This window comes from Schistocerca nitens, chromosome 3 (assembly GCF_023898315.1).
Source record: "Schistocerca nitens isolate TAMUIC-IGC-003100 chromosome 3, iqSchNite1.1, whole genome shotgun sequence".
Classification (NCBI taxonomy): domain Eukaryota; kingdom Metazoa; phylum Arthropoda; class Insecta; order Orthoptera; family Acrididae; genus Schistocerca; species Schistocerca nitens.
The window spans coordinates 69,743,696-69,771,354 of record NC_064616.1 but is presented as its reverse complement, the minus strand read 5'-3'; the positions used below and the strand labels follow the sequence as shown (position 1 = coordinate 69,771,354).

Here is a 27,659-nt window from a genome sequence, read left to right as displayed (position 1 = left end):
ATGGAAATAATCTTAGAACATTTAACTCTGTTTACAAATTCTTGAATGACCAGCAAGCAAACGCAGGCCACCCACTTAGCAGGCACACATTCTCCCACATCATAATACCTTACTGGCTGTAAGAACCACGACATCAGCAGAGGGGACTTTACGAATCTTCAACATGTAATGACACTCAGCTCTGCTCACTGCCTTCAACATTAAGCTGGCATACAGTTAACTGTGAGCTGAATGTACATGTATGAAATTGTGAGTCTTGATGAAGACTGTTTGAAGAATTGTTTCTGTCAAAGCTGTGATGTCCAAGAGAACAGCATGGCTGCAACTGTTCACTACTGCACTATTAGTGCTACCCAGAGAACGCATGTAGCATACTTTCAAGGTGAACCTATTCCGATGTCTCTTAAATTTATATAGGCGGATGACATCTTTAAGTAATCCAACAGACCAATCTCTCAGAGACAGAAGAAATGGTGACAAAAAAGTTGTGTGTATTGGAGGAGTGTTTCAGGAGGTGGAAGCTAAAACCAAACCCCCCTAAAGACAGATGTTGCAACATCCCATCTGAGCAACAAGTATGTGAACTACTGTCCACAGTATTTGAAGACAGTTTATTACAATGCAGTAGCAATTCAAAGTACTTGGTGGTGAGTTTGACCACCTCATTTGCCTTTGAACAACGGCAGAAAAAATGGACAGGGACCAAAATTTATTGCAAAAATGAACTGGAATTTTGAAGGGAGTTGATGCAAACACTCTCGGAACAGCAACATTGGCTTTAGTTTATTAATCATCTGGGTATTGTTCATATAGGTCAACTGTTCCCACATCCACCTAATGGATGTTTAAGTCACACACATCATATCCAATATGATTCTCACTATACTTGTTCAGTGGGTCCCAGTGCTAAGCAACGTCATTCGACCTCATGTCAGAAGACAGCAAACTCTTGCTCAGTGATGGGCAGGAATATGGTAGAACCAATCTCTCCCCATACACAATATAATTCAGCAAGGTTCTATAAACCAAATGAAATCTTGTCAACTAGCCCAGAGGACTGTCATGAGACAGTTAAAGAACAGTTTCAAACCTGTGGCCACCTGGAAACTGGAGAGGCCATCTTTACCTCAGAAAGGTTACTTTTAAGTTGAAAACCCAACTATTAAATTCCATGGCTTCTATCTTCCTCATGTCACCTGGCACAAACTGAACCAAATTGGATGTGGGACGGGGAACAGCTGCTACTGTCAACAGATAAGGATGACAACGATTCTCCAAGTTGTGACCACAGCGAGGTGGCGCAGATGGTGCCACATATCGTTCGGGCTGCCCCTCGCGTGCTTTTACCACAGCCCTTTAAGAAATATGTCAAGCTACCCCTATATTTAATTAGTTACTTAAAATTTCTCTGTTTATAGTTGTTAATGTACTTGTGACTGTCCATAAGCACTAAATGCTAAACTAAAAGTAAGTAACTATGGCATCGGGTACAAAGAAATTTCTGTTCTACATACTGAGCTGCAGAGGCCTAAATATTGCTGTAAACATTCAGTGAGAGCAAATGTTTCATTTACTAACAGATTACAATGAACAACATAAATTTAATGCCGATTTCTCCTCCTTCCACACACTCCTCAAAACAGTATGTTTCAACTAAGATTTATAGAATAATCTCATAATCTGAGGCCATAATGGAACCAAAATAGTTTTCAAATTTTTAAACAAGATTCAATGTGTTAATCTGTGCCGTCCAGTTTTGTATTTTGCTTTGCAAGAGCTTTCCCAGCTTGTTTCTAGTCACAGGAAATACATAAACGGAATATATGCACCGCACATTTCTTAGTACATCTACATCTACATCCATACTCCACAAGGTGCCCTATAGTGCATGACAGAGGGTACCTCATACCACTGCTCGTCATTCGTTTCCTACTGATAAGTAGTGTCTGTTCTGTCAGACATGTACAACAGAACAGATACCACTGGTGGCACAGTTGCCATAAAGAAATTATATTATGAGAAATCAGAACTTCAACTACCTAAGGGTATTGAAAAGTGAAGGTTGAAAATTTGTGCTGGACCGGAACTCAAACCCACACTCTCTGCTCCTCTAGAACATTTGCCTTTACTGCTTCAGCAATCCGGGTACACTGATACAGATTATCAACTTGTCACGTCCAAGTAGCACCTCTACCCATTAACCCCACTGCTCATAGCAACCGCTAAGCTCCGTAGTGGTTTGGAAGATATGGTGCATCTGCACTGGAAATATCTGGAGCCATCTGTTCTGTCAGACAGAATAGACACCACATATATATGAACAAGGATGGCTCTAGGTTCTGTTAGTGCAAAATGCACTGTATCTTCCAAATGCTTGCGGGACTTAGCGACTGCTACCAGCAGTGGGGGCAATGGATGGGGGCGCTACTTACACATGATAGCTCGAGAACGGACAGGATGTATGTCTGAATGGCTGAGGCAGTTAAGGCAACCATTCTAGAGAAGCAGGGCATTTAGGTTCGAGTCCTGGTCTGGCACAAATTTTCAGCCTTCACTATTGATATATTTCAATGCCTGTAGGTGGATTGGATAAGTCCTGATTTCTCATATTGTAAGTTCCCGTATCTGTTTTACTGGGAAATGAACTGAGGCAGAAACAATTGTGTGTATGCCTCTGAATGAGCCTTAGTTTCTCTTATCTTTGTGGTCCTTATGCGAAATTTAAGCTGGCGGCAATAAAATCGTTCTGCAGTTAGCCTATCTGCTGGATGTCTAATAATTTTCTTATTTGTGTTTCACATAAAGAATGCCATCTTACCTCCAGGGGTTCCCCATTTGAGTTCATGGAGCACCTCTGTGATACTCACCTGTTGATTGAATCTACCAGTAATGGGTCTAGCAGAATGCCTCCGAACTGCTTCGATGTCTTCCTTTAATGCAACCTGGCGGGAATCTCAAACACTTGAGCAGTACTCAAAACTGGGACACACCAGTGATGAGTTACAACCTCCCAGGATTCACCCAATACGCTGAAGTCACCCATTCCCCTTTCCTTCTACCAGCCTAAGTGAATGTTCAATTTCATATTACTTTGCAATGTTACATTTAAATATTTAATTGATGCGACTATGTCACACACCACTAATACTGTATTCCTGTTTTGTGCAACAATCTCTGAATGTTCTGAATTTTGTTACTAAATCCATCCTTAACCTATTTACTTGCCACATACTTCTGTAGAGTATTATTTACAATCAATTTACATTTTTCCATAAATACTCTACGTGTATCTCCACATCCATACGATTAATCTACAATTCACAGTTAAGTGCCTGGCATAGGCTTCAGTGAGCCACCTTTAAGCTATTTCTCTACTATTCCGCTCTTGAACAGCACATAAATGACAGCATCATCTGCAAACAATCTAATAGGGCAGCTCAAATTGTTTCCTAAATTGTTTACACACACTGAAGGAACAAAGAAACTGGAATAGGCATGCATATTCAAATACAGGGGTATGTAAACAGGCAGAATACAGCATTGAGGTCAGCAGTGCCTAGATAAGACAAGTGTCTGGTGCAGTTGTTAGACTGATTACTGCTGTCATAATGGTATGTTATCAAGATTTAAGTGAGTTTGAAGGTGGAATTATGGTCAGAACTCAAGCAACGGGGCACAGCATCTCCAAGGTAGCGATGAAGTGGGGATTTTCCCGTATGTACATTTCACGAGTGTAACATGAACTTCGAGAATCCGGTAAAACATCCAATCTCTGACATCGCAAATGATCCTGCAAGAATGGGACCAATGATGACAGAAGAGGATCATTCAATGTGACAGAAATGCAACCCTTCTGTGAACTGCTGCAGATTTCAATGCTGGGCGATCAACAAGTGTCAGCATGTGAAACATTCAACAAAACATCATTGTAATGGGCTTTCGGAGCTGAAGGCTCACTCATGTACTCTTGATGACTACACGGCACAAAACTTTACGCCTCGTCTGGGCCCATCAATACTGACACTGGGCTGTCAATTACTGGAAACATGTTGCCTGGTCAGACGAGTCTCATTTCAAATTGTATCGAGCAGATGGATGTGTACAAGTATGGAGACAACCTCATGAATCCATAGACCCTTCATGTCAGCAGGGGACTGTCCAAGCTGGTGGAAGCTCTGTAATGATGTGGGGCATGTGCAGTTGGAGTGATAAAGCAACCTGTCGGATCACCTAAATCCATTCATGTCCACTGTGCATTCCGACGGACTTTAGCAACTCCAGCAGGACAAGGCAACACCCCACATGTCCAGAATTGCTACACAGTGACCCCAGGAACACACTTCTGAGATTAAACACTTTCACTGGCCACTTAACTCCTCAGACATGAACATTATTGAGCATACCTGGAATGCCTCGCAACATGCTGTTCAGAGGGGATACCTACCCCTTCGTACTTTTACGGATTCATGGAGAGCTCTGCAGGACTCATGGTGCCAATTCCCTCCGGCACTACTTCAGACATTATTTGAGTCCATGGCAGGGCGTGTTGCGGCTCTTCTGCATGTTCGTGGGGCTCCTTCATGATATTAGGTAGGCATACCAGTTTCTTTGGCTCTTCAGTGTAGATCAGTAACAGCAGAGGGCCTATAACTCAGCCCTTGGGGAATGCCAGATATTATTTCTGTTTTACTCAATGACTTTCCATCAATTACTACAAACTGTGGCTTTTCTGACAGGAAATCACAAATTAAGTCGCATAAATGAGATGACAATCTGTAGGCACACAATTTGATTAGAAGTCCCTTGTGAGGAACTGTGTCAAAATCCTCCTGTTAATCTAAAAATTTGGAATTACTTTGACATCCCCTTTTCTGAATCCATGTTGGCAATTTGTCATTAGATCTTTTTCTTCAAGGTAATTCATAATATTCTAACAAAGTATATGTTCCACAACCCTACTGCAAATCGATGATGGTGATATGGGTCTGTAATTCAGCAAATTACTTCTATTTCCTTCCGTGAGTATTGGTGTGACCTGTTCAACTTTCGAGTCTTTAAGTAAGGATCTTTCAACTGGCAAGCAGTTGTATATGATTATTAGGTATGGACTACTGTTTTGGCATACTCGAAAATAAACTTAATTGGTATACAATGTGGACTGGAAAGACTTGCCTTTATTACATGATTTAAGCTGCTCTGCAACACAGAGGATATACAGGGTGTCTCACCTGACTCTGCCCCCTCAAATATCTCTGGAACAATAGATACTCAAAAATGATTTTCACCAGCATGAACGTATGGCAGGGGTTTAGGAAACCAAATACTACATGTAATTTTAAAATGTAAACAAATACTATTTTCAACACAAACTTGTGTATTTTTAAATGGACATCCCTTATTATTTCGTATGCAATCAATAGCGTGAAAATTCACAAAAATAATGGCGTTGGTTGCATCGCAGTATGTCAATTACATCCCGAGAAACTGCAAAGCAAAGTTGACGCTTGAAATAATTGAAGTGCACAATGGGAAGGTACGCACAATCCACAAAATTAAACAAGTAACATGTCCAACACAAAGTTACATTTTTCAAATTGTCAATGTATGTTTATTCATGCGAAATGACAACTAGAGCTACAATTAGAGATAACACACTTGAATTCACTTTGCTAAACACAATTGCTAGTGCCCTGTCATCCACAGAAACCGTATTGTTGTCCATTACATCCAGCATAGAAAATACACCCACATCTTGACCAATGAAACTGCGTCATGTCAACATATGTTTGAAGGGCCCTCCGTTTGTATCAAAACAGGTTTGCAGATGGGTAACGAGAGAGAGTTGCACAGATAGAGTTTCTACAGATATTGCCACACATGCCGCAGTAATACGACATTGCATATCCTCTACTGTCATTGGGGCTTCTTGATACACACTGTCTCTCACTGCGCCCCAGAGAAAGATGTATAATGGTGTCAAGTCGGGGGACTATGCCGGCCATTGCACAGTACCTCCCCGCCCCAACCACCTATTTGGAAATGTCACATCCAGAACATCTCTGGCAACTTTTGCATTGTGTGCAAGACATCCATCATGTTGGAACCCCATTGATAGAAGAGTTTCCAATCCTAGGTCTTCCATGAGGAGTGCTAGTGTGTGTTGAAGAAATGATGCATTTCGCTGTCCATTCAATGTTCCACAGTAAAAATAGGAACCTACAATACAGTTAGCAATGATACCGCACCAAACATTGACACTCCACTGTCGTTAATGAGCAAACTTGGTGAATCCAGTGGGGATTTTGCACAGACTACTAGTGCATGTTCTGCAGATTCACATTGCCATGAAATGTAAATGAAGCTTAGGAACACTGGATTACCTTGCAAACCTCTGAAGTGCAAAACAACAGAATGCAATGCGGGATTCAAAGTCATTCCCATACAGTTCTCGATGCAGCGAGATATGGAATGAATGAAACCGACGCTGATGCAAGATTCTGCACACACTACAGTGGCTTATTCCTACACCTCGTTGAATTTTTCGTACACCCACCTGAGGACTGTGCACTACAGCAGCCAGAACATCAATTTCATTTCCATTGCCAGTCACTGGCGTTGTACATCGACGTTTTGTGAGAGCACAGCTTCCTGTTTCCGTGAGTGTCTTGCAGATGTTGCCAATGGTTCGATGTGATGGACACCATGATCTGGGTAGCGTTCAGCATAAAGTGTTACAGCTGCAGTTGCATTTCTGTGACATTCACCGTAAATTAAAATAATATCTAGTTTTTCTTCATTGCTGAAGGCCGGCATATCGACTAGATGGCAGAAAATGTAACAAGCCACAAGAAAACATGTTTTAATGTGGCAACATAAGTGAATCACGTTATAGTATGAGTGTAGCTCAGCAGATTAGATTAGGAGACACTTGTACACTGAAGGTAGAAGGTGCTGTGGTGATATTGGTATGTTTATGGCAGAGTAGAGGTGCCAGTGCAGGCAACCCCTGCTTTGAGAACACTACTGCACATGATACATTTCATCAGAAACTGTGATGCCGTTGCTATCCTTTACAAACCACATATTTCCGAACTTATGAGGTTTAGAAACATGAAACCAAGTGTGTTACAACTAATTGTACTTCTAGTTGTCATTTCGCAACAAACATTCTGCGCAGGATGTGCATAATTCTGATATCGCATTATTTGACACATTATAAGAGGTGGATTGGTTCACGTAAGGTACAGATCAAGAAGGGGCTAAACTACCCCCTTTAGGAGTGCCATCAGTGAAATATGGGCCAATGATGATGTGTTGTCATACAATACCACACCATACATTAACATTCCACTGACCTAATATGTCAATCACACCACGATTACCGGCAGCGTGAGGTGCACACTTTAGTCTCAGGATGTGTGCTAGCTGTGCGCATCTTTTGTTTTGAGCATCAACTTTGCTTTGCAATTTCTTGGGATGTAATTGACATATTGCAATGCAACCAATGCCATTATTTTTGCTATTTTTCATACTATTGATTGTATACGAAATAATAGAGGGTGTCCATTTAAAAATACACAAGTTTGTGTTGAAAACAGAATTTGTTTACATTTTAAAATTTCGTGCAGTATTTGGTTTCCTAAGCCCCTGCCATACGTTCATGCTGGTGAAACCCATTTTTGAATATCTATTGTTCTTCCAGAGATATTTGAGGTGGCAGAGTTAGGTGAGACACCCTGTAAACTTCACAAAATTAGTCATGTTGGCAGCAGTTCTTGAATGAAATTTGTCTTCTTTTGTGAAGAAATTCTGAAAAAACTGTATTAATAGCTTTGCCTCAGTGCTTTCATCACTGGTAACATTACCATTGCTATTGCACAGTGAAGGTACTGATTGCGTTTTGGTGTGCTACATAAACGGTATATAGATCTAAGTTATTCATGTTGGTAGTGGTTCTTGATTTGAATTGTGAAGTATGTGCTTTGCCTTCTTTGATGAAGGAATTTTTGAAAATCTTGTTTAGTAAAGTAACTCTGTTTTAGTGATGTTGTCATTGGTAAGATTACCATTGCTATCGTGCAGTGGAGGCATCGAGTGTGTGTTGCCGCTAGTGTACTTTATATATGACCATTATCTCTCTGCCTTTTTATCTGCCATCAATACTATTTCTTTGAATTTGAACCACATCTGGTCTATGGTTAGATAGACTGGAAGGAGTGGAGACTTTCTTAGGAAGGCATCAACCAAATTTTTATTTGTTTTTTGAAATATATATAATTTGCATTTATTTTTGGTGTATTTGTGTGTTAAGGTATTCATTCTTGTTACAATAACCTTGTGGTCATTAATCCCTGTATCTGTGATGATGCTCCCTATCTGCTCAGGATTATTTGTTGCTAAGATGTCTAGTATATTTTTGGAAGCATTTACACTTTAAGTGGGCTTCTGAACTCACTATTCAAATTAGTTTTCTGAGAAAGTATTCAGTATGATTTCAAATGACGTTTAATGCCTACCACCAACTTTGACATGTATTTTTGGCATCATATCCAGGATAGATTCAAGTCACCACCAACTGTAATTGTTTGAGTGTGGTATCTATTTGAAATGAGACAAGTTCTCTCTCAACTGTTCAGCAGATGTATCGTCTGAGCCAAGGGGGTTGGGTTGTGGGTCAGTAAAAAGAAACAATTATTAATTTAGTCCAGTTGTCAAGTATAACCTCTCACTCACAGGAAATATCTACTTCAATTTTACTACAAGGTGGACTACTTTCCACAGTAATAAATACTCTACCACAAACTGTACTTAATCCGTCCTTTTTGAACATTGGCAGGTGCATCATATTGGACCTATATTATGGCAAGTTATTGTCTAAGCAGGATACTAACACTTGCTTATCTGCTCCTTCCAGCATAAAAAATTCTCCTAGCCTTCTTAATACATTCACACAGAAGGATCATATAGACAAACTGTTGTCCGAGCATCGTGCAGAGAGGGAAAAAAAAAAGCATTCCTAGTGCTGACAAGCAACTGAAAGGGTTGAAACAAGCAAGCCACCAAATCCCAACCCGATGGAATCCCAATTCGGTTCTACAGAGTATACTCTTCAGCATTGGTCCCATACCTGCATTTCTCACAAATCTCTTGCTCACTGCAAAGTCCCAAATGGCTGGGGAAAAAGTGCAAATAACTCCTGTACTTAAGAATGGTAAAAGAACAAACCCATAAAGCTACAGACTAATATCTTTAATGTTGGTTTACCTCATAGTTCTTGAGCATATGCCCAGTTTCAATATAACAAATTTCCTCAACACAGAAAAGCTTCTGTACACAAATTAGCACAGATTTATAAAGCATCGCTCAAGCGAGGTTCAGATTGCTCTTTCCTCACATGATATCTCCCAAACCATGGATGAAGGGCAACAGGCAGATTCCATGTCCCTAGATATCCAGAAAGTGTTTGACACAGTGCCCCATTGCAGACTGCTCCAAGCTTACAGAAACAGGTTCACTTGTATGTGCTTGCAGACTTTTTAAGTAATAGAACCCAGTATTTTTTCCTTGGTGGCCAGTGTTCACCTTAGTCAACAGTATCAGAAATATCCCAGGGAAGTGTGGTAGGACCATTCTTGTACTTGTAATGCATAAATGATCTTACAGATAGTGTGAGGACACAAGATGACTTAGACAAATTTTGTATTAGGTGTGATGAATGGCAGCTTGCTGTAAATGTAGAAAAATCTAAGTTAATGCAGATGAATAGTGGAAACAATCCTGTAATATGTAAATGTAATTTACCTGGTGTGCTGCTTAAAACAGTAGTGGCAAACATTTAGGCATAAAGTTGCAAATCAGTGTGAAATGGAATTAACATGTTAAGTTCGTACTAGGAAATGTGAATAGTTTATTTGGGGGTAATTTTAAGAAAGTGTAGCTCACCTATAAAAGAGATCACGTATAAAACACTAAAGGGAACCAGTAATGAGTACTGCTTGAGTGCCTTGGAGCCACATCTGGTTAGATTAAAAGAAGACATTGAAGCAATTCAGAGGTATGAAACTGAACTTGTTGCCTTCAGGTTCGATCAACATAGAAGTACTAAGGAGACACTTTACGAACTCAAATGGGAATTGCTGAACGATTCTAGCAATGCAAAAGTACATTTCTAATAACGACCTCTTGCACCATATGGTGGCTTGCAGAGTGTGTATGCAGATGTAAATTTAGCTAGCATGTGCAGCAGAAAGTGGGTTAATTAAACGTTGTAAAGATGAAAGTACTTACACATCATCTTCAATGATTTCGGCCGTATTTAATTTGCACTGAAAATGCATACACTACTTCCATCAGCAGCAAATACACAGTTTCAACAGTTTGATAGTTACACTCTGAACGACAGTGCACTGAAGGCATACACAATAATTTGATATTTGAAGTGGCTTCAGCATATCTGTGATTTGGTTTTGTATGCATTCCAGATGATGCTATATACGTTGGCGAGCAATGAATGTACCCCTATCGTCCTTCCATTTCACTGTGAACATATCACCTTTATACCTATATAGCATATTGTCCCACCATTCCACAATTCTGTAGCAACTAAATCTTTAAGTGGTGTTTTTCTTTGTTTGTATACAATCCCCACAATATTAGCTCCATGTTGAGACAACAGCTTTAAGAATGAAAGATAGATTAAGGTTTAACGTCGATGTCGAGGTCATTAGAAGTGGATCACAAGCTGTGATTGGGCAAGGAAATTGGCTGAGATCTTTGAAGGAAATCATCCTGGGATTCACCTTAATAAATTTAGGGGAATCACAGACAACATAAATCTGAATAAGAATTGACAGGAATTTGAACTGTCGCCCATTCAAATATGAGTTCAGTGTCTTACAACTTCACTACATCACTTGGCAACTGCTTGAAGGCATCAAGACCAGAATAATGACAAGTTGTTGAGGGGCTACTTTCCAATATATTTATCAAAATTCATTACATAACCATTGCATCCTTATGTGCTTAGTTATGCACATACAGCTGAAAACTTATGCAACAGTAATATGGACACATTACTTAACCTACTGTAAAGTTTTTCTTATGAGTGATGTATGTCTGAATACGTGCCTGCCTGAGACTGCTGTAATAAGGACGCACTTTGAAGATTCGGCAAAATCCCCAAACACCACCTCACAGTACCTGCTTTTCTTTATCAACAAGAAGCAATATGAGGATATGTGTGTCAATAGCTTTTGAGAACTTAGGCCTGACTGTTACTTTTAACAACTGCTTGTTGGTATCACCTGTGATGCATATAGATCTGTCTCGGCTTTCAATTTTTGAAAGTCTTTATCAGTTTTTTTTATATTTATAGCCTTAGCACAATCCAAGACTGACGATGTGGAATCAATTTTCACATGAATTGTTCTTGAGATTGTCTTGATGGGTACAGATGTATGCTGCTCTCTAAATGACATTCTGCAACTGAAGAAACGAATTGTACATACTGACATTCACCATTGTTTCCAGCCTTTCCTGACAAACAGCTTTCATTCACTTTGTCTGTCAGACAGAGTCGTGCAGTTTGTGATACAATAGCGCTAACAAAGTCTAACAAAACTAATCAATTAAAAAATATACTTTTTTCAGAAGTAATAACACTCATGTACTGTTGACAAGCAGATGGTCACTAATCATCAAGCAGAACACTGTCCATATCACCCAAAACCTGTTCCACATTAACAAATTTAGTTATTTTCAGATTGAATAAAATCATCATACCATTTAAAACAAGCCACAGCTCATAGTGTGTGCCACATCAAAGTTAAGAATGGAGATATGTTACTTCTCAAACCAACAGGGTAAAATGTCTGCTTTTACCATCCGTGAACACAAAATGTAACGAAGACTCTTGTTAGTGTCCAAGGCCATAAATCAAATATTAGGAGAAGCCAACTACAGCAGCATCTAGTGTTTACTGGCTTGGCTATTTTCAAATGATACATAGACCATAAGAGATTCAGCTTGTTGTTTGAGAATTTTAAAGCTGATATCAATTCACTCATGTCACCATGTTACCACCAAACCATTATAGCAGCAGCCTAACAAAAAGTCACCACTACTTTGTCAACTTACTGCAAAACCATGGACAAGTTCTATGAGTGACTTAAAACTGTGTCATCAGTAACAGCTGCTACTTCAATGATGATGTCTTTAATACTTCTTGATAAAGAATGCACCATATCTGCTTGTTATGGTTTCATTTAATTTTTGTTGCCTTTTGAAATGTGGAAGCCATTTCTGCTGCAGCCTGCATTTTTTGAATCTCCATTCCTCAACAGTGTCTCTTGGCAATTTATGCACTCTTATCTCTGGCATTATAGACATTGTACCTCAGCCTACCAGGGTCACTGTTATTTTCATACAGAAGTTGCACAATGATTTACTTCTTCCTTCTCATTTTATTGAAATGACATTCACAGATACTTCATTCATTTAATTTTCCAACCTCCTTCATCTATATTACTAGAGTCTATATTTTTGTTTCTATTTTATTTTGCCAACATTCTTTTTCGCTTTTGTTCTCTCTCTTTTCTTTATTTTCCTTTAGCATCTATTTACTCTTTGCCATACATAATTCTGTACTATACTATATCTAAGTTACCAACCTAGAGAGAAGGTCCTATGCATTAATCAGATTTGTTACAATTTTTGTTCTTATGTTTGCAAATTTTTATTACCTAATAATCAATTTTTTTGTACCTTACCACTTTTTTTAAATCTCTCAATATATTAAAAACTAACTTACAAAACATCACCAACATTTCAATGTTTACGTTCAACTTGCTTTGGGAAACAATAATTTCTCTAATAAGAATCTTATTACACCAGTAAATCAAATAACTTTTTTGTTCTATGAAGTATAGTACATTTATTTGACTACAAACCAATTTTGTCATTCAAAAGTTCCAATTTTAACTGTGTTCCTAACTGTATGCAATCTATAATAAAGGAAATTCTCAAATAGAAATAACTATGACTTGTCGAGACATATAAAACCTAAGTATGTACTGATAAATTCCATGTGTAAGTACAGACCTAATAGGCCATAATATTTGTGTCTATAATGAATTATACCTTTACTGCTTCATTTACGCCAACCCACTGTAGTGGTGGGACTTTGCATTATAGAATTTAAATACTCCTAAGCCACAATCTGTAAACCTGTTATTTTGAATTAGTTATAATCAAATTACCTTCCATCTGAAGCAACAGCTTCTGCACAACTAGCCTATTTTTACTTGCACCATTTTCACTTTACCATTAGTCATTCTTTCACATTTCCATAGCAAAGATTAATATGCACTCAAGTAAAGGATGCAGAAAAAGTCTACTAGGAACTGCATACTACATTTATGCTACTGTAGAGCAAGTAAGATTTTCTTCCACGCATTTTGCAGTGTAGAAAACTGTTGTAACAAAAACTGGGCAACACAAAACTAACACCGCCACATATTGTATGTAACATATTGGCTACCTAGAAAGCACTCAGAACAATTTCATAAGTCTAATACTTCATGCTATTGCCTAATTAGGAACACTTAAACAAGCTATTGTCAACTTACCTTCAAGTTTAATTACTTCGGCTTTTAATTTGTTGTTCTGATTAGCATTCACCTGGGCAATTGTCTGGAGAAACAAATAATTATTGTAGTACAGCAACTAATATAATTATGCTCTTAAGTGGTAATGAATGGTCACAACACAACAAGCACTGCTAAACAATGGACAATCTATTAATTTTTATTATAATTGAAAAGTTGAGAAAGTTGAAATCAAACAATTATACAGGAATAGTTTTTCAGAGTCAATGTATGAATCCGGAAGCTGAGGTAAGACTTGCTTTTCTAGTAGTAATCACAATAAAGGCTTGGTATTATTTCCAGTAAAATTTGCATATTTCATAAAGATTGTTTAAAAACAAAAGGCACATTAAGAGGTTACAGTAATATAGATCTCATTACTATTCTGTGTGTGTGTGTGTGTGTGTGTGTGTGTGTGTGTGTTATATATATATATATATATCTTATGCACAAAGAGAGACAAATGTCCATGTAAACTGGAAACACTGTATCAAACTTTACACAATTTTTTATCATTTTGTGACATTTCCTGAACACCGCATCTGTGAGATTAAATAATCAGTGGGGGGTTGCAAAAAATACCCAGAATATTAAAAAGCAAGTCTTCCATATTCTTACAGGCAACAATACAGGTCAAAACTAGAAAAGTCTTCCTACAAACATGTATCTGCAAACAAATACTTGAAGTATGGATCATTTTACTTGTGGTGAGAATAATCAGTATTCAGTGGTGTACCATGCTTTCCTGTTGATATTAATTGCTCATCTGTTATTGGCTGTATATGTCACTGTAGTTTTTCCTAAGACTGTGGCACAACTATCAGGCATAGCATGAGGTTTACTTCAGTGTCAATGTGCAGGTAGGAATTGTGGGTAACAGATTATTAAGGTCATGCGTTTTACCACACAAGGTAACAACAGGTGCTGTGTATCAGTACACTGTGAATTACCCATACTGTTGGAGAAAGTTACCCTTGCATAAACATAACTGATGTAGCTGAAGCACACAGACCTGAAAAATTCACATATGCAATAAATGTGAATATAAATGCAAATTCTGCCTCAAAGTATGAAAATGCAGATTTATCTAATAAATGTTATTTTGTATTGAACTGTACCCACATGAACTATTTTATTAAGGATAGTTTGATATAGCATATAAATACCAAAAAGTAACTAATTTTCAGTTCCTACTATTGCACTATATATGGCCAATTCCAATTTGGAATGAGAATGCACAATCAGAAGATATCTGAAAAATAAAGAATGCATCAGTGCATGAATGAAATAACAGATCAGTGGGCTTATAACTTAAAACTCTGGTGCCACGTCAACTATGGGCAGTTGAAAGGTCTCTATGAGGTACTTGTCATGTATGGCAATGCAGAACTCAGCCATGGGACCAAATATCTTAGAACAAAGAAACATGTATGTTTGTCTGCTAGCTAGAGTTAGTGTTATGTGGACACACGAATGTGGCAGTTCTAGGTCGTGGCTATCTTGAACTATGGTTAAGTAAGATACGGGTAGAGGTCCGGCCAGAACTCTCACATTTACAATGCTGTCAACCTCAGTAAGTAATTTCATGGTAGCTGTTACCAAATGCCTTGTGTACTAAGTTCTTTATTTATTTTTATTTCGAAACTAAGGAAGAGACTAATCCTGATCCATCACAAGGTTCAAGTACAACTGACACAATACCTGAAGGGATTGACCACCCCTATATGACCATGAGTCAGTTTTGTTTTCACAGAAACACACAATACAGGTGTAGGCTGGTTGCCCTTGTGAGACGGAGGCATGGCATGTTCTCCTGCAGGATCATACTCATCGAGTGGTCAAGGTAATTGTTTATGTTCATGGCCAAATGCTATGTTGTAGAGTGTCCACAATGGAGCAACCAGGAAACAAAACCGGTCAACTTATTTCAAACACGCTAAGGGTCTTCTTGTAAAGCACAAATAGAAAAGAAAATTGTGCTCTCCTCCAGTTTCACTTCTATTCAAACAATGCCTACAGCTCTCCAACACGCTAATCAGGATTTACACTGCCAGATTCAAAATCAACTGTTCTATAGATTGTGCAACGATGGAACTTGATGGGAAAAGGAAGATATGTTGACAAACTCCTCAAACTGGAGAAGCGCTCTATTTACTGGTGAGAAAATGCTTCTGTCTCTCAACAGAAAGAATCATTTATTGAAATTAGAGCCAAAAGATGATGAGGAGCAAAGACTATTTTGGGGAAAAAACAAAAGGAGTTTTGCAAACGTGAACGTTCCACTCAAAAAGTTCTTATTATAGATAATAAAAATTATTTCATATCCTTTTTTATTATATTACTTCACCTCCAAGTGAAGCACGATTAATTTTGTCTTTAGTCATGAAGAGCTTTTAAATTTATTTGTCTAATCATCTAAAAAATGAAAGAAATAAAATAAAACTGATTTTGACCAAAATAGATTCCAATTTCATCAAAAATATGTGCTAAATTTCAAGTTCCCGACTTATACACAACTGGACACCACCCCATTTTCTGCGCCTCATATTGCAGTACCCAACACATATGTTTAATGAGCAATGGATTGTTAGAGATGGCTCATTATCATGTTCTCTGCTTACAACTTTCCTTAATGCCTTACACTTATGGCTGTTGTTGTGGTCTCCAGTACAGAGACTGGTTTGAGGCAACTCTCCATGCTACTCTATCCTGTGCAAGCCTCCTCATCTCTGAATAATTACTGCAACTTACATCCTTATGAATCTGCATAGTGTATTCATCTCTTGGCCTCCCTCTACAATTTTTACCCTCCATGCTTCCCTCCAGCACTAAATTGGTGATCCCTTGGTGCATCAGAACATGTCCTACCAACCAATCCCTTCTTGTCAATTTGTGCCACAAGTTCCTCTTCTCTCCATTTCTATTCAGTACCACCTCATTCACTACGTGATCTACCCATCTAATCTTGCGTATTCTTCTGTAGCACCACATTTCAAAAGCTTCTACTCTCTTCTTGTCTAAACTGTTTATCATCCATGTTTCACTTCCATACATAGCTACACTCCATACAAATACTTTCAGAAAAGATTTCCTGACACTTAACTCTATACTCTATGTTAACAAATTTCTCTTCATCAGAAATACTTTCCTTGCCATAGCCACTCTACATTTTATATCCTCTCTACGCTGATCATCATCAGTTATTTTGCTCCCCAAAGAACAAAACTCATTTACTACTTTAATGTCTCTCAGTTCCTAATCTAATACCCTCAGCATCACCTGATTTAATTCAACTACAGTCTATCATCCTCATTTCACTTTTGTTGATGTTCATCTTATATCCTCCTTTCAAGACACTGTCTATTCCACTCAGTTGCTCTTCCAGGCCCTTTGCTGTCTCTGACAGAATTACAATGTCATTGGCAAACCTCAAGTTTTTATTTCTTCCAACTCCAAATTTTTCTTTTGTTTCCTTCACTGCTTGCTCAGTATACAGATTGAATAACATCGGGGATAGGCTACAACTCTGTATCACTCCCTTCTCAACCACTGCTTCCCTTCCCTGCCATCCGGTTTCTGTACAAATTGTAAATAGCCTCTCACTCTCTGTATTTTATCACTGCCACCTTCAGAAGCTGAAAGAGAGTATTCCAGTAAACCCTGTCAAAAGCTTTCTCTAAGTCTACAAATGCTAGAAACTTAGGTTAGCCTTTCCTTAACCTATTGTCTGAGAAGTTGTAGGATCAGCACTGCCTTGCATGTTCCAACATTTCTACAGAATCCAAACTGATCTTCCCTGAGGTTGGTATCGATTTCTACTAGCCCTCTTCTTTTTACCTACATGATCCTCTGCTGCCTACACTATTCCCTCTCTCAAAGCTACCCATTCTTCTAGAATGAAACTTTCACTCTACAGCAGAGTGTGCGTTGATATGAAACTTCCTGGCAGATTAAAACTGTGTGCCGGACCGAGACTCGAACTCGGGACCTTTGCCTTTCGCGGGCAAGTGCTCTACTGACTGAGCTACCCAAGCACGACTCACGCCCCATCCTCACAGCTTTAATTCTGCCAGTACCTCGTCTCCTACCTTCCAAACTTTACAGAAGCTCTCCTGCGAACCTTGCAGAACTAGCACTCCTGAAAGAAAGGATATTGCGGAGACACGGCTTAGCCACAGCCTGGGGGTTGTTTCTAGAATGAAATTGGTAGAGCACTTGCCCGCGAAAGGCAAAGATCCCGAGTTCGAGTCTCGGTCCGGCACACAGTTTTAATGTGCCAGGAAGTTTCTACCCATTCTTGTTCTACTGTATTTCTTTGCCCTGTTCTTGTCAATCGTTCCCTAATATTCTCTCTGAAACTGTCTATAACCTCTGGGTCTTCCAGTTTATCCAGGCCCCATCTCCTTCAATTCCCAACTGTTTGCAGTTTCTTCAGTTTCAGTCTACAGTTCATAACCAATGAACTGTGGTCAGAATCCACATCAGCCCCTGGAAATGTCTTACAATTTAAAACCTGGTTCCTAAATCTCTGCCTTACCCTTATATAATCTATCTGAAAGTTTCCAGTGTTTCCAGGCCTCTTCCATGTATACAACATTCTTTCATGATTCTTAAACCACATGTTAGCTATGATTAAGTTATGCTTTGTGCAAAATTTTAACAGCTGGCTTCCCCTTTCATTCCTTATCCCCAGTCCATATTCACCTACTACTTCTCCTCCCTTCCTTGTCCTGCAATCGCATTCAGGCCCCCACGACTACTAAATTTTCGTCTCCCTCAATTACTTGAATAATTTCTTTTATTGCATCATACATTTCTTCAATCTCTTCATCATCTGCAGAGCTAGTTGGCACATTAACTTTTACTACTGTGGTAGGTGTTTGTTTTGCGTCTATCTTGGCTATGGGGATATATAAAGGCATTAGGGTTTTCCACTCCCACTGACAATATTCACACTTTCACACTGTGCAGGAACACGTGACTCACCATGTGATGCAATCATAGAAGCCAAGCGTTCTTGCATGAGATCGTGATCCTTTGATGAGGGAGGAGGAGGGCAGAGGAATGTGTAAGACTGAGTGGTAACCATATTGTAATTTCAACAGACAGATGTCTATCATAGGCCAGAATGGCCCATATCTCAACAATTATTTGTTTCCAGACAAATGTTTAAGGAACTTTTTTCTAGTTTTGAGCAGTACCATCTCCTCTAAGAATACAACACATTTTTAAAAAAAATTGTATGTTAATGTATTTCTACTGCGAAATGTATCTGATTTTTGCTTTACAATTCATTGCCAGCATCTCACTTATTTTATATTTTAACACTTTCCAGTACTCTTCTCTAAGGATTTGGGGAGGGGGAGAGGGAGGGGGGGGGGGGGGCGGAGAGAGAATGTCTAGTATAGCAACAGAAGTAACATAAACAAAATAAAAACCACATAAAAACTAAAGACAATTTCAAACAGTAGCAACGAAAGAGCATACCTGAGAGTTATCATGAGGAGTTTTGTCAACTTGTTTCCTTAGAGCTGCTAAATTTTCTTCCAGTTGGTGAACGTTATCTAACAGTGAGTCTTCTTGAGAACGTGCATCTTCCAGTTTAACTAATGAAGAAAAAACAATTGATGTAAATGCAACTACAGGAGTTCAGTAAAACTGTTATAAATATTGTGTGTTATTTTAACTTAGATAACTTTATGCACACAACAAATTATTCCATGTCACTGTTAAGGTTAAGTCTTTTCCCCTCTTCCTCCCATGTTTTCTTCAAGGTTTGGGCCCACGGGCCTATTCCTTCTACCGACAGGTCTTCCTATTGGCTTATTCTCCAACAAAATCTTTGGGGGTTCTGTAACTGTCAATTTGTTAAATATATTTCTCTGTTTTAGTTTGCTGTCTTGTATTCATCTACTGGTGACTTGCCCTGGATTCACACTGGTAGCATGAAGTATCTATGGCCAGATGACTAGTCTGGTGATCTGGTAATAAATTATATGCACAAACCTTCCTAATTAATCAGTATATCTATTAATAAAAACATATCAAAATCACTACAGTACTTTCTGTGAGTAGCCGTCACATACCAGTAGAAAAAAATGTAGAAGGGGACTTAATTTATAATATGTATAGATATTGAAAATTTTGGATTCCTTCCATATACTTCTGTTTTTCATTCAGGAGTGTACAATATGTCACAGATTTAAAAATCTCATTTCAGAAGCTTCTGATTTTCTGTCATCTGTTCTGTTAACAATCCTGTTCTTGCTACCATGTATTAACATGGGGACAGTCATCACCTTATACACTTTTATTTATGACGATTTGTGGATCCCCCCCCCCCCCCCCCCCCATCACCCTTTAATGTCTTAACTGTGCCTCACATTCTCTGAAATTTTGATTATTTTCTCAATAATCTCCAGCCTCTCACAGTAAGGTACATTATACTGTAAGTAATTGGAATGGCATACTTGTTCTATAAATTATTACTTTACACGTATTTTAGATCTGTAATTATGTTTCCACAGGAAACTTATCACACTGGTTGACTTGTATTAATGAAGAAATCATTAATGGAGATGGTCAGAGAAAAATTAGTAGTTAAACGTAAGATGAAATAGATTTTACTGACAGTTTGATGATGTTTGGTTTGTGGGGCGCTTAACTGCGTGGTCACCAGCACCTGTATTAAGTCCCAATTTTTACACAGTCCATTTTCTTTTCACAATCCAATCTAGTCACTCTCACAAATGATGATGATGAAGAAGATGATGATGAAGACAACACAAGCACCCAGTCCTCGGGCAGAGAAAATCCCCAACCTGGCCAGGAATCAAACCTGGTTTACTGACAGTATTTCATGTAATGGAAAGTAAGAAATTTGTGGAAATTGATGAAAACTAGACAAGGTGTTGGCTCAATTTATAAGATATAATGCTACAAGATAGTCACTAGAGGTGCATTTGGTTTTGTAGACTACCAATACCATTAATCAAACATCTGTCGACTCAAGAATACTAACTGGAGATTAACAAAAATAAGTCAACTATGTAGACTTCTCCATGAGAAATGGTCTCAAAAATTATTAAATGCAATTGTTTAGTTAAAGTAGAGTAAATCTTTACCAACTTTAAAAATGAGTGAAACATACACTAAACACCCTGAAAGCAATGACAGGATGTATTTTCAATAAGGAACTCCAAAACTATCTCAGTGTTAGCAACAAAATCAACAGGATGTGACATTTGCACACCAATTTTAAGCAATAATTGCAAAAAAACACATTAATATTTAGTTACCATTCTGACTACTACTACTACTGTATAATTTGTAGTTACCGTACTGAAGGAGGCTACTGACTGATCAAAGACTGTCGAAGTAAAAGACACTAAATGTTATGGTTGCAATTCAAAAAGGTCCTATACATTACATCAAGAATTCTGCTAAATACTTGTGAATCTAAAACTGTGAAAAAATCCAACTGTGAAACTTCAGTCCACCAGTTATTGTGCACACCATGTGCATGAGTATCATCTGGAGTGACACAGAAGTGTGACAGGACCACTGGTATTTTCTATATTCATAAATGATCCGGTGGACGGGATAGGCAGTAATCTGTGATCGTTTGCTGATGATGCTGTGATGTATGGGAGTATATCATAGATGAATTTAGGATGATACAAGACAACTCGGATAAAATTTCTAGTTTGTGTGATGAACGGCAGCTGGCTCTAAATGTAGAAAAATATATGTTAATGCGGATGAGTAGGAAAAACAAACCTATAATGTTCAGATACAGCATTAGTTGTGTACTGCTTCAGGGCAGTAACATTGTTTAAATATCTGGGCATAATTCTCCAAAGTGATATTAAATGGAACGAGCATGTGAGGGTTGTGGTAGGAAAGGTGAATGGTCAGTGTCAGTTTATAGGAAGAATTTTAGGAAAGTGTTGTTCATCTGTAAAGGACACAGTTGGAAGAGGGGGGGTTGGGTTGTTAGGGGGAGGAGACCAGACAGTGAGGTCATCGGTCTCATCGGATTAGGGAAGGATGTCAGCCGTGCCCTTTCAAAGGAACCATCCCGGCAGACAGTTGGAAGACATCAAAACAATTCAGAGATGGGCTGCTAGATTTGTCACAGGTAGATTCAAACAACACATAAGTGTTACGGTCATGCTTTGGAAGGCAAATGGGAATCCCTGGAGGGAAGGCGATGTTCTTTTTGAGGAACAGCACTAGTAGGCGGAGGCATACAGTCAGGTCAGTTTTCTGTTGCCCTATCTGCAAGTGGAAGAGGAAAGAAAACTACTAGTAGTCTTACAGAGTATCTTCCGCCACACACCACACCGAAGCTTGCATAGTATGTACGCTGATGTACATAACCCATGAATCCCTTGGAAACTTGCCCTTTGCTTTGCAATAATTTGTAAAATTGGTACAGTTAAGGCGCTTTCTACACCAGTGTGCCTTATGCTTAATCGATGCCTGCTTGTGCTTGCCCCTTACACAAGTAGAGGTACGCTTGTATGTGCATGACTCTTTGTGAACATGTGCACATGAATGATCCCATTTGCTTCTAATGAGAAGTAAATATGCTACTCCATTGAGCAAGATGCAGCTGCCTGTTAAGTGTGCCCACATGGCTGGCCAATGCCTCTTGCTGGCAATGTGCAACTAGCAATGCTGCAGCATAAATGTGCTCACTACAGGCAGGCTGAGGACCCTGTAACACTTTTTACTGCAAGGAACAAAACACTTGCTAGATTCTTAAAATTTCCAATGAAAAGCTCAGGAATATGCAAGTAAGTTGCATTTTATTTATCTCGCAAAATGTGTAATCATAATGAAGAATTGTTAACACAATAATAAAACTTTATATTAAGAAAAAAAGTACCATCACCAGCTCAACATGCTTGTAATTTCCTTCAGTGTATATCATGAAACATATTTTTCTTCACTTGGGAAGCTTGTAGACTGAAGCATCACAAAGTGCTGAAACATCAGGAAGTTTTGTTGTTGCTTTGTGGTTGGTTGGTTGGGGCACCTAAGAGAGCAAAGAATGAAGTCATCAGTCCCTCAATCCACGAGTGGTGCATCCGGAAGTAGAGACATCCACTGAGAACATTTTCTGAGCTAGGCAGGAGAATTCATAACAGTAAAAGCAAGATGGCTAAAGAAGGTATTGTACATCTTTGTTCTGACAATAATAAAAGCAAGATAACAGAGTGAAAGAGGGATGAAAGAGCAGCCTGGTCACAGAGGTAGGGTCGGAGATCCCACAGAGACTTAGCAAACAGCAGGAGATGCCACTCCCCAAACATTCTGCCCCTGCTCCGGAGGTAGACTGAAACCTTATAACTGAGAATAAAAAACCACTTTCACAGAGGAAACGAAGAAACCATACAACCATCCCTGAAATATTCACTTATTATAGGCAATGAATCTGGAAGCCCCTAGTTAGCATGGGGCACCAAAAGGAGGGTGCATTCCATCAAGTTATGAGCTACTGTCTGTAAGTCTCTGGTTGGGTCTGCCTTCAAGTCTCCACAGCCAAAATGTGGGGGTTGCTCATTAAACAAAGGAAAACTATGCATTAAGGTGGTGTGAATGATGTGGAGACAATGTAAGACTTGTGTTTTCCTTCCAGCAGAAGCAGAAAGAAGAGTACCATGCTGCTGTGGTCTCATTGATTGGGCAGAGTTTATTTGATTGGGCAGTAGCCCACCAAATATAGTTCAATTTCCAAGTGAGCATAGATCTCGTGCACCCGCAAACCCTCACCAGGGATTGGCAAAGCAACTGAGGAACACGTAAATGCTCCTCTAGCCAAACAGATGGCCAGTTCATTCCCCGGGATACCCGCATGACTTGGCATCCAGAGGAAAACAGCTGAGCAGGCAGCATGAGGAAGGTCAGCGAGACGGTCCTGAATATCGGAGACCAATGGGGGGCAAGAATAGTGTTGGTCAATAGCCTGGAGACTGCTCACTGAGTCAGTATGTATTAAAACACGGCCAAGGAACATGTGTTTAATAAAATGGAGGGATCTGCTAACAATTGTCAGATCCGGAATATATAAATTACATGTTCCCTAAAGCGAATGGCAGTCTGTAATGGTAAAAGATGTAAAAGCATATCCCGTTTGATCCACAGTTTTAGAGCCACTGACATAAAAGATGGTAGCATCCAGGAAATCTTAAAGAACTAGACATAACAGATGCCCAAAGATCACGGGGGGCAGCCGAGACTTTAGGAACCTTGAAGGGAATGGTCCTAATCTGTGGCCTGATGGAGGGAGTGTGAGAAAACATGGGGAGCACAGTATAGAGATTGGAGATTAACATCTTGGCAGAGGGAAGTGAAGCACATTCCAACTAGTAATCCCACCAAAGGGCAGGAACTGGGGGAACAGCATCCCTTATATGTAAAGAGAATGAGAGACAGGGGATGATAACTGAATTGTCTAATGGTGTTTGCATACGAGACCAATAGCTGGTTCCATCTAATCTGAAGAGGGAATATCCCCCCTTCAGCAAAGAGACTGTCTATGAGACCAATCCAATAGACATCATCAGTGGTCAGCCACATCCGACAATAGTGGCCTAGGTCTAACAGTTTCAAGGCTGAAGGAGCCACAGAGCCATAAACCTGGCACCCATGGTCCAGCTGGGACAAAACCAAGGCCTGGCAAATACAGAAAAGAGTAGCATGATCCACAACCCAAGATGTGTGGGCAATGAGACAGTGTTAAGCTTCCACATGCTGCTAGTCTTCAGTTGATGAATATGGGGAAGTCATGTTAGCTCTTTATCAAAAAGAAGGCCCAAGAAATGGCTGTATTACCAATGCTGAAGTATCGACACGCAATGCAGGGCTGATCAGCCACCTAATAAAGGTCACTAGCCCATTGATGATGGTGATGAGAGTGACACTCCAACACACAGTCCTGTGGGATACAGTTCTTTTGGAAAAATGGGGAATTGAGTGAAGTGCTGACTATAGCCCAGAACAACTTGGGGGATAAAAACTGGTGAATAAAAATCGGTAGGGAGCCTCAAATGCCCTAGTCATGGAGGGTAAGTAAAATGTGATGACATCAAGAGGTGACAAGCCAAAAAAGACTGACAAGGTGTTGGCATTTAGAAAAAGTGTGTTATACTGCTGTTTCCAACCTACGTTTATGTTCGGTTGTGGATCGTCCCTTCCGAAAACCACACTGATGGGTGACAAAAGAACACGAGATTTATGACCCCAGCATAATCTGCAGCAACCATTCTTTTAAGCAGCCGACAGAGAATGTTGATAAGGCTCATCAGCTGGCAACTGATGAGAGATGTGGGGATCTTGCCTGGCTTAAGGACTGGAATAACTATACTATCTCACCATTACGAGGGGAAGGCACCTTGGAGCCAGAGATGATTGAAGACCCTGAGGAGATGTAGCCTTTGGGGAATATTTAGGTGTTGGCTCATTTGACTGTGAACTGAATTGGAGCCTGGGGCTGTGTCTGAGGATGACACAAGAGCCTGAAGTACTTCCCAGTCACTGCATGGTTCATTATAGGTGGGGAGTGACACAGGGGTTGTCTTCAACTTGTCACTTCTGCAGTAGAAAGGCAGACGGATATGAAATAGCGAGCCTTAGCATGAAGGCACGTCCACTACAGCATTGGCTAATGGAGAGAGAGAGAGAGAGAGAGAGAGAGAGAGAGAGAGAGAGAGAGAGAGAGAGAGATATTGTTTAATGTGGCAGTCGGTCAGTCTGGCGGTGGTAGTGGTGGTGGTGGTGGTGGTGGTGGTGGTGGTGGTGGTGGTGGTAGCAAAGCCACAAGATTAGGGAAAGGAATTGTTAGATCAACAACTGAAAAGGTGTCATAGGTGGCACTGAAGTGGGTGGGAAACCCATTATTGAGGAGGGACAGCACGTAGTATGTGAGAGGCTGGTAAATTACAGGACCACTACTAGACGAAGTAATACTCCCCCATGGTGGGTAGTGCATGTTGAAATCCACAAGCAGGAGAAAGGAAGGGGGGTGGGGGTGGAAGTTGTTGGATCAATGTGGACAATTCAACATAAGTAAATGGCCTGCCTGGAGGTAGGCACATGCTGCAAATGGTGAGGTGTTTTGCACCTGCACTGCTATTGCTTCCAATGACTTATGAAGGGGAATCCATTCCCTGACAACATCTGTACAGAACAAAGTATACTGAGAGAGAACTTTATGTGCGCAGACAAGAGCGGTGAACTAGAGGTCCCTGCAGAGTGTCTCCAGTCATCCCCTCGGTGGCCTATCTATTTTTGGGCAATTACTAAACAGTCTGAACTGTTTGTTGTGAAACAGCTGGGTAACAAAGTATACTGAGGCAGGCATCTGACAGATTGTGACTGCATAGTTTGCTTAGGAGTTGCTCAGTGGTGGGATACCAGCTTCCAACAAGACAAATATGCGATTCATATGAAAGACTCCTCTTGGCAACAGCACATCACTGTGGTGGACAGGGTCTAATGAGCTCAGTACTGATGGTGCTGCTGATCTGTAAGTAACATATCCATAGTCCAGGCAGATCACATCAAAGCTTCATAGAGCAGCAGAAGGGTTGTGTGGGGTGATCCACAGGAGGTGTTGCTGAGAAATCTCAAGAGTATTAAGTATCCTCATGCAATCTGCCTTTGGCTGGTGTATGTGTGGTAAGCATTTTAACTTACTGTCAAATAAAAGGCTTGAAAACTGGAAATTTTCAACGACTTCAAGAAACTGGTTACTTAGATACAGTTCTGGGTCAGGTTGTGAACTCCTCAGCTGAATAAAGCACAAATGTAACGTTTCCACGGGAGAAAATCTATACGCACGATTCAGGGTCCAGTTTTGTACTTTCTGTGTGGTGCCCTGAAGTTGGCACTCTGTGGTGAACAACGATGTAGAGCTGTAGTACAGTGGAAGGTCATCCACATACAGTGATGGGTGGAGTGCCGGTCCTGTGGCTGTCTCAATACTATTGTCAATATCAGTCCCTGAGGAACTCCATTTTTCCTATACCTATTGGATGCTGAGGGTTGAACCTACCCAGACTTGGAACAGCGAGAGGGGTATGAAGTTCTGCATAAAAATTGGTAATCTGCGTAAAAATTGGTAAGCGACACTGGAAATCCTAGTCGTGCAGTTTAGATTAGGATGTGATGGTGTCAGGTGATATATGCCTTCTGTGGATCAAAAAACATGACTATCCAAAGTAAGAGGCGGCCTAGGTTTGAATCCTGATCCAGCACAAATTTTCAACATTCATCAATGTTTTAAATCTATGCCAGCTCACAGCCAATGTCTAATTCCTTTGTCTCTCAATCTTCCTTGTTTACATGACTACAAATTTATTAAACTTTAATCCATCAGACATTGTTGAACGCTTCTCCAACATCTACAGAATCCAACAACAGTCCTCTGTTTTCTTAGAACCACTTTGCAAGTAGGAACTTTCAGGTATGTATGACTTTTCCTGTACCTATCAACACATCATATTACAAATAATATTTGGTTTCTCTGCTTTTTCCTGTTCAGTTTCTGTAGCTTTAAGACACCACTACATGTCTGACAATGTCTCCCGAGAAAGGATGCACAGGTGTAATGACTGAGTACAAATAGTTCTGTTTTTCTCCTTCAACACTATTCACCAGTACAATACAGCCACATGATCATATTCTCTTTGGAAGCTTCATGATTATTATTGAATAACAGTCCTGTAATGACTAGTGGGTCACAATCAAAAGTGGATATTTATCAATATACAGTATAACTCCACTTTTACATTCCTGGAATTAATGTTTTCCCGCCGTTTACAACATTTGTTATTGCTCCCATCAAATTTTCCTATGTCCACAAGGTTAATTCACACCTGATTTTGCATCAACATATTTATAATTTTCCTGCGATTTACCCTCTATGAAAAAATGTTTGCGCGAAAAAAACTGATGTAAAATGATGCTGGCATGATGTTGGCCATGAAGTAGTGTTTACAAACATTA

The 27,659-nt window shown here is 39.6% G+C and overlaps 1 protein-coding gene across 3 annotated transcripts in view; it reads right to left on the bottom strand.

The window, feature by feature from the left end:
- The window catches only part of LOC126248029 (sarcolemmal membrane-associated protein-like), a 330,102-nt gene that overhangs the window by 85,086 nt on the left and 217,357 nt on the right, over positions 1–27,659 (bottom strand). For all 3 annotated transcript variants that reach the window (XR_007545401.1, XM_049948630.1, XM_049948631.1), the window contains exons 12-13: positions 19,131–19,249; positions 13,626–13,689 (exon numbers count right to left, since the gene is read on the bottom strand). Coding sequence is in view for 2 of the 3 variants with exons in the window: in XM_049948630.1 (XP_049804587.1) it covers positions 13,626–13,689; positions 19,131–19,249 (183 nt within the window). In the remaining variant the exon portion in view is untranslated. The remainder of the gene's footprint in view (positions 1–13,625; positions 13,690–19,130; positions 19,250–27,659) is intronic.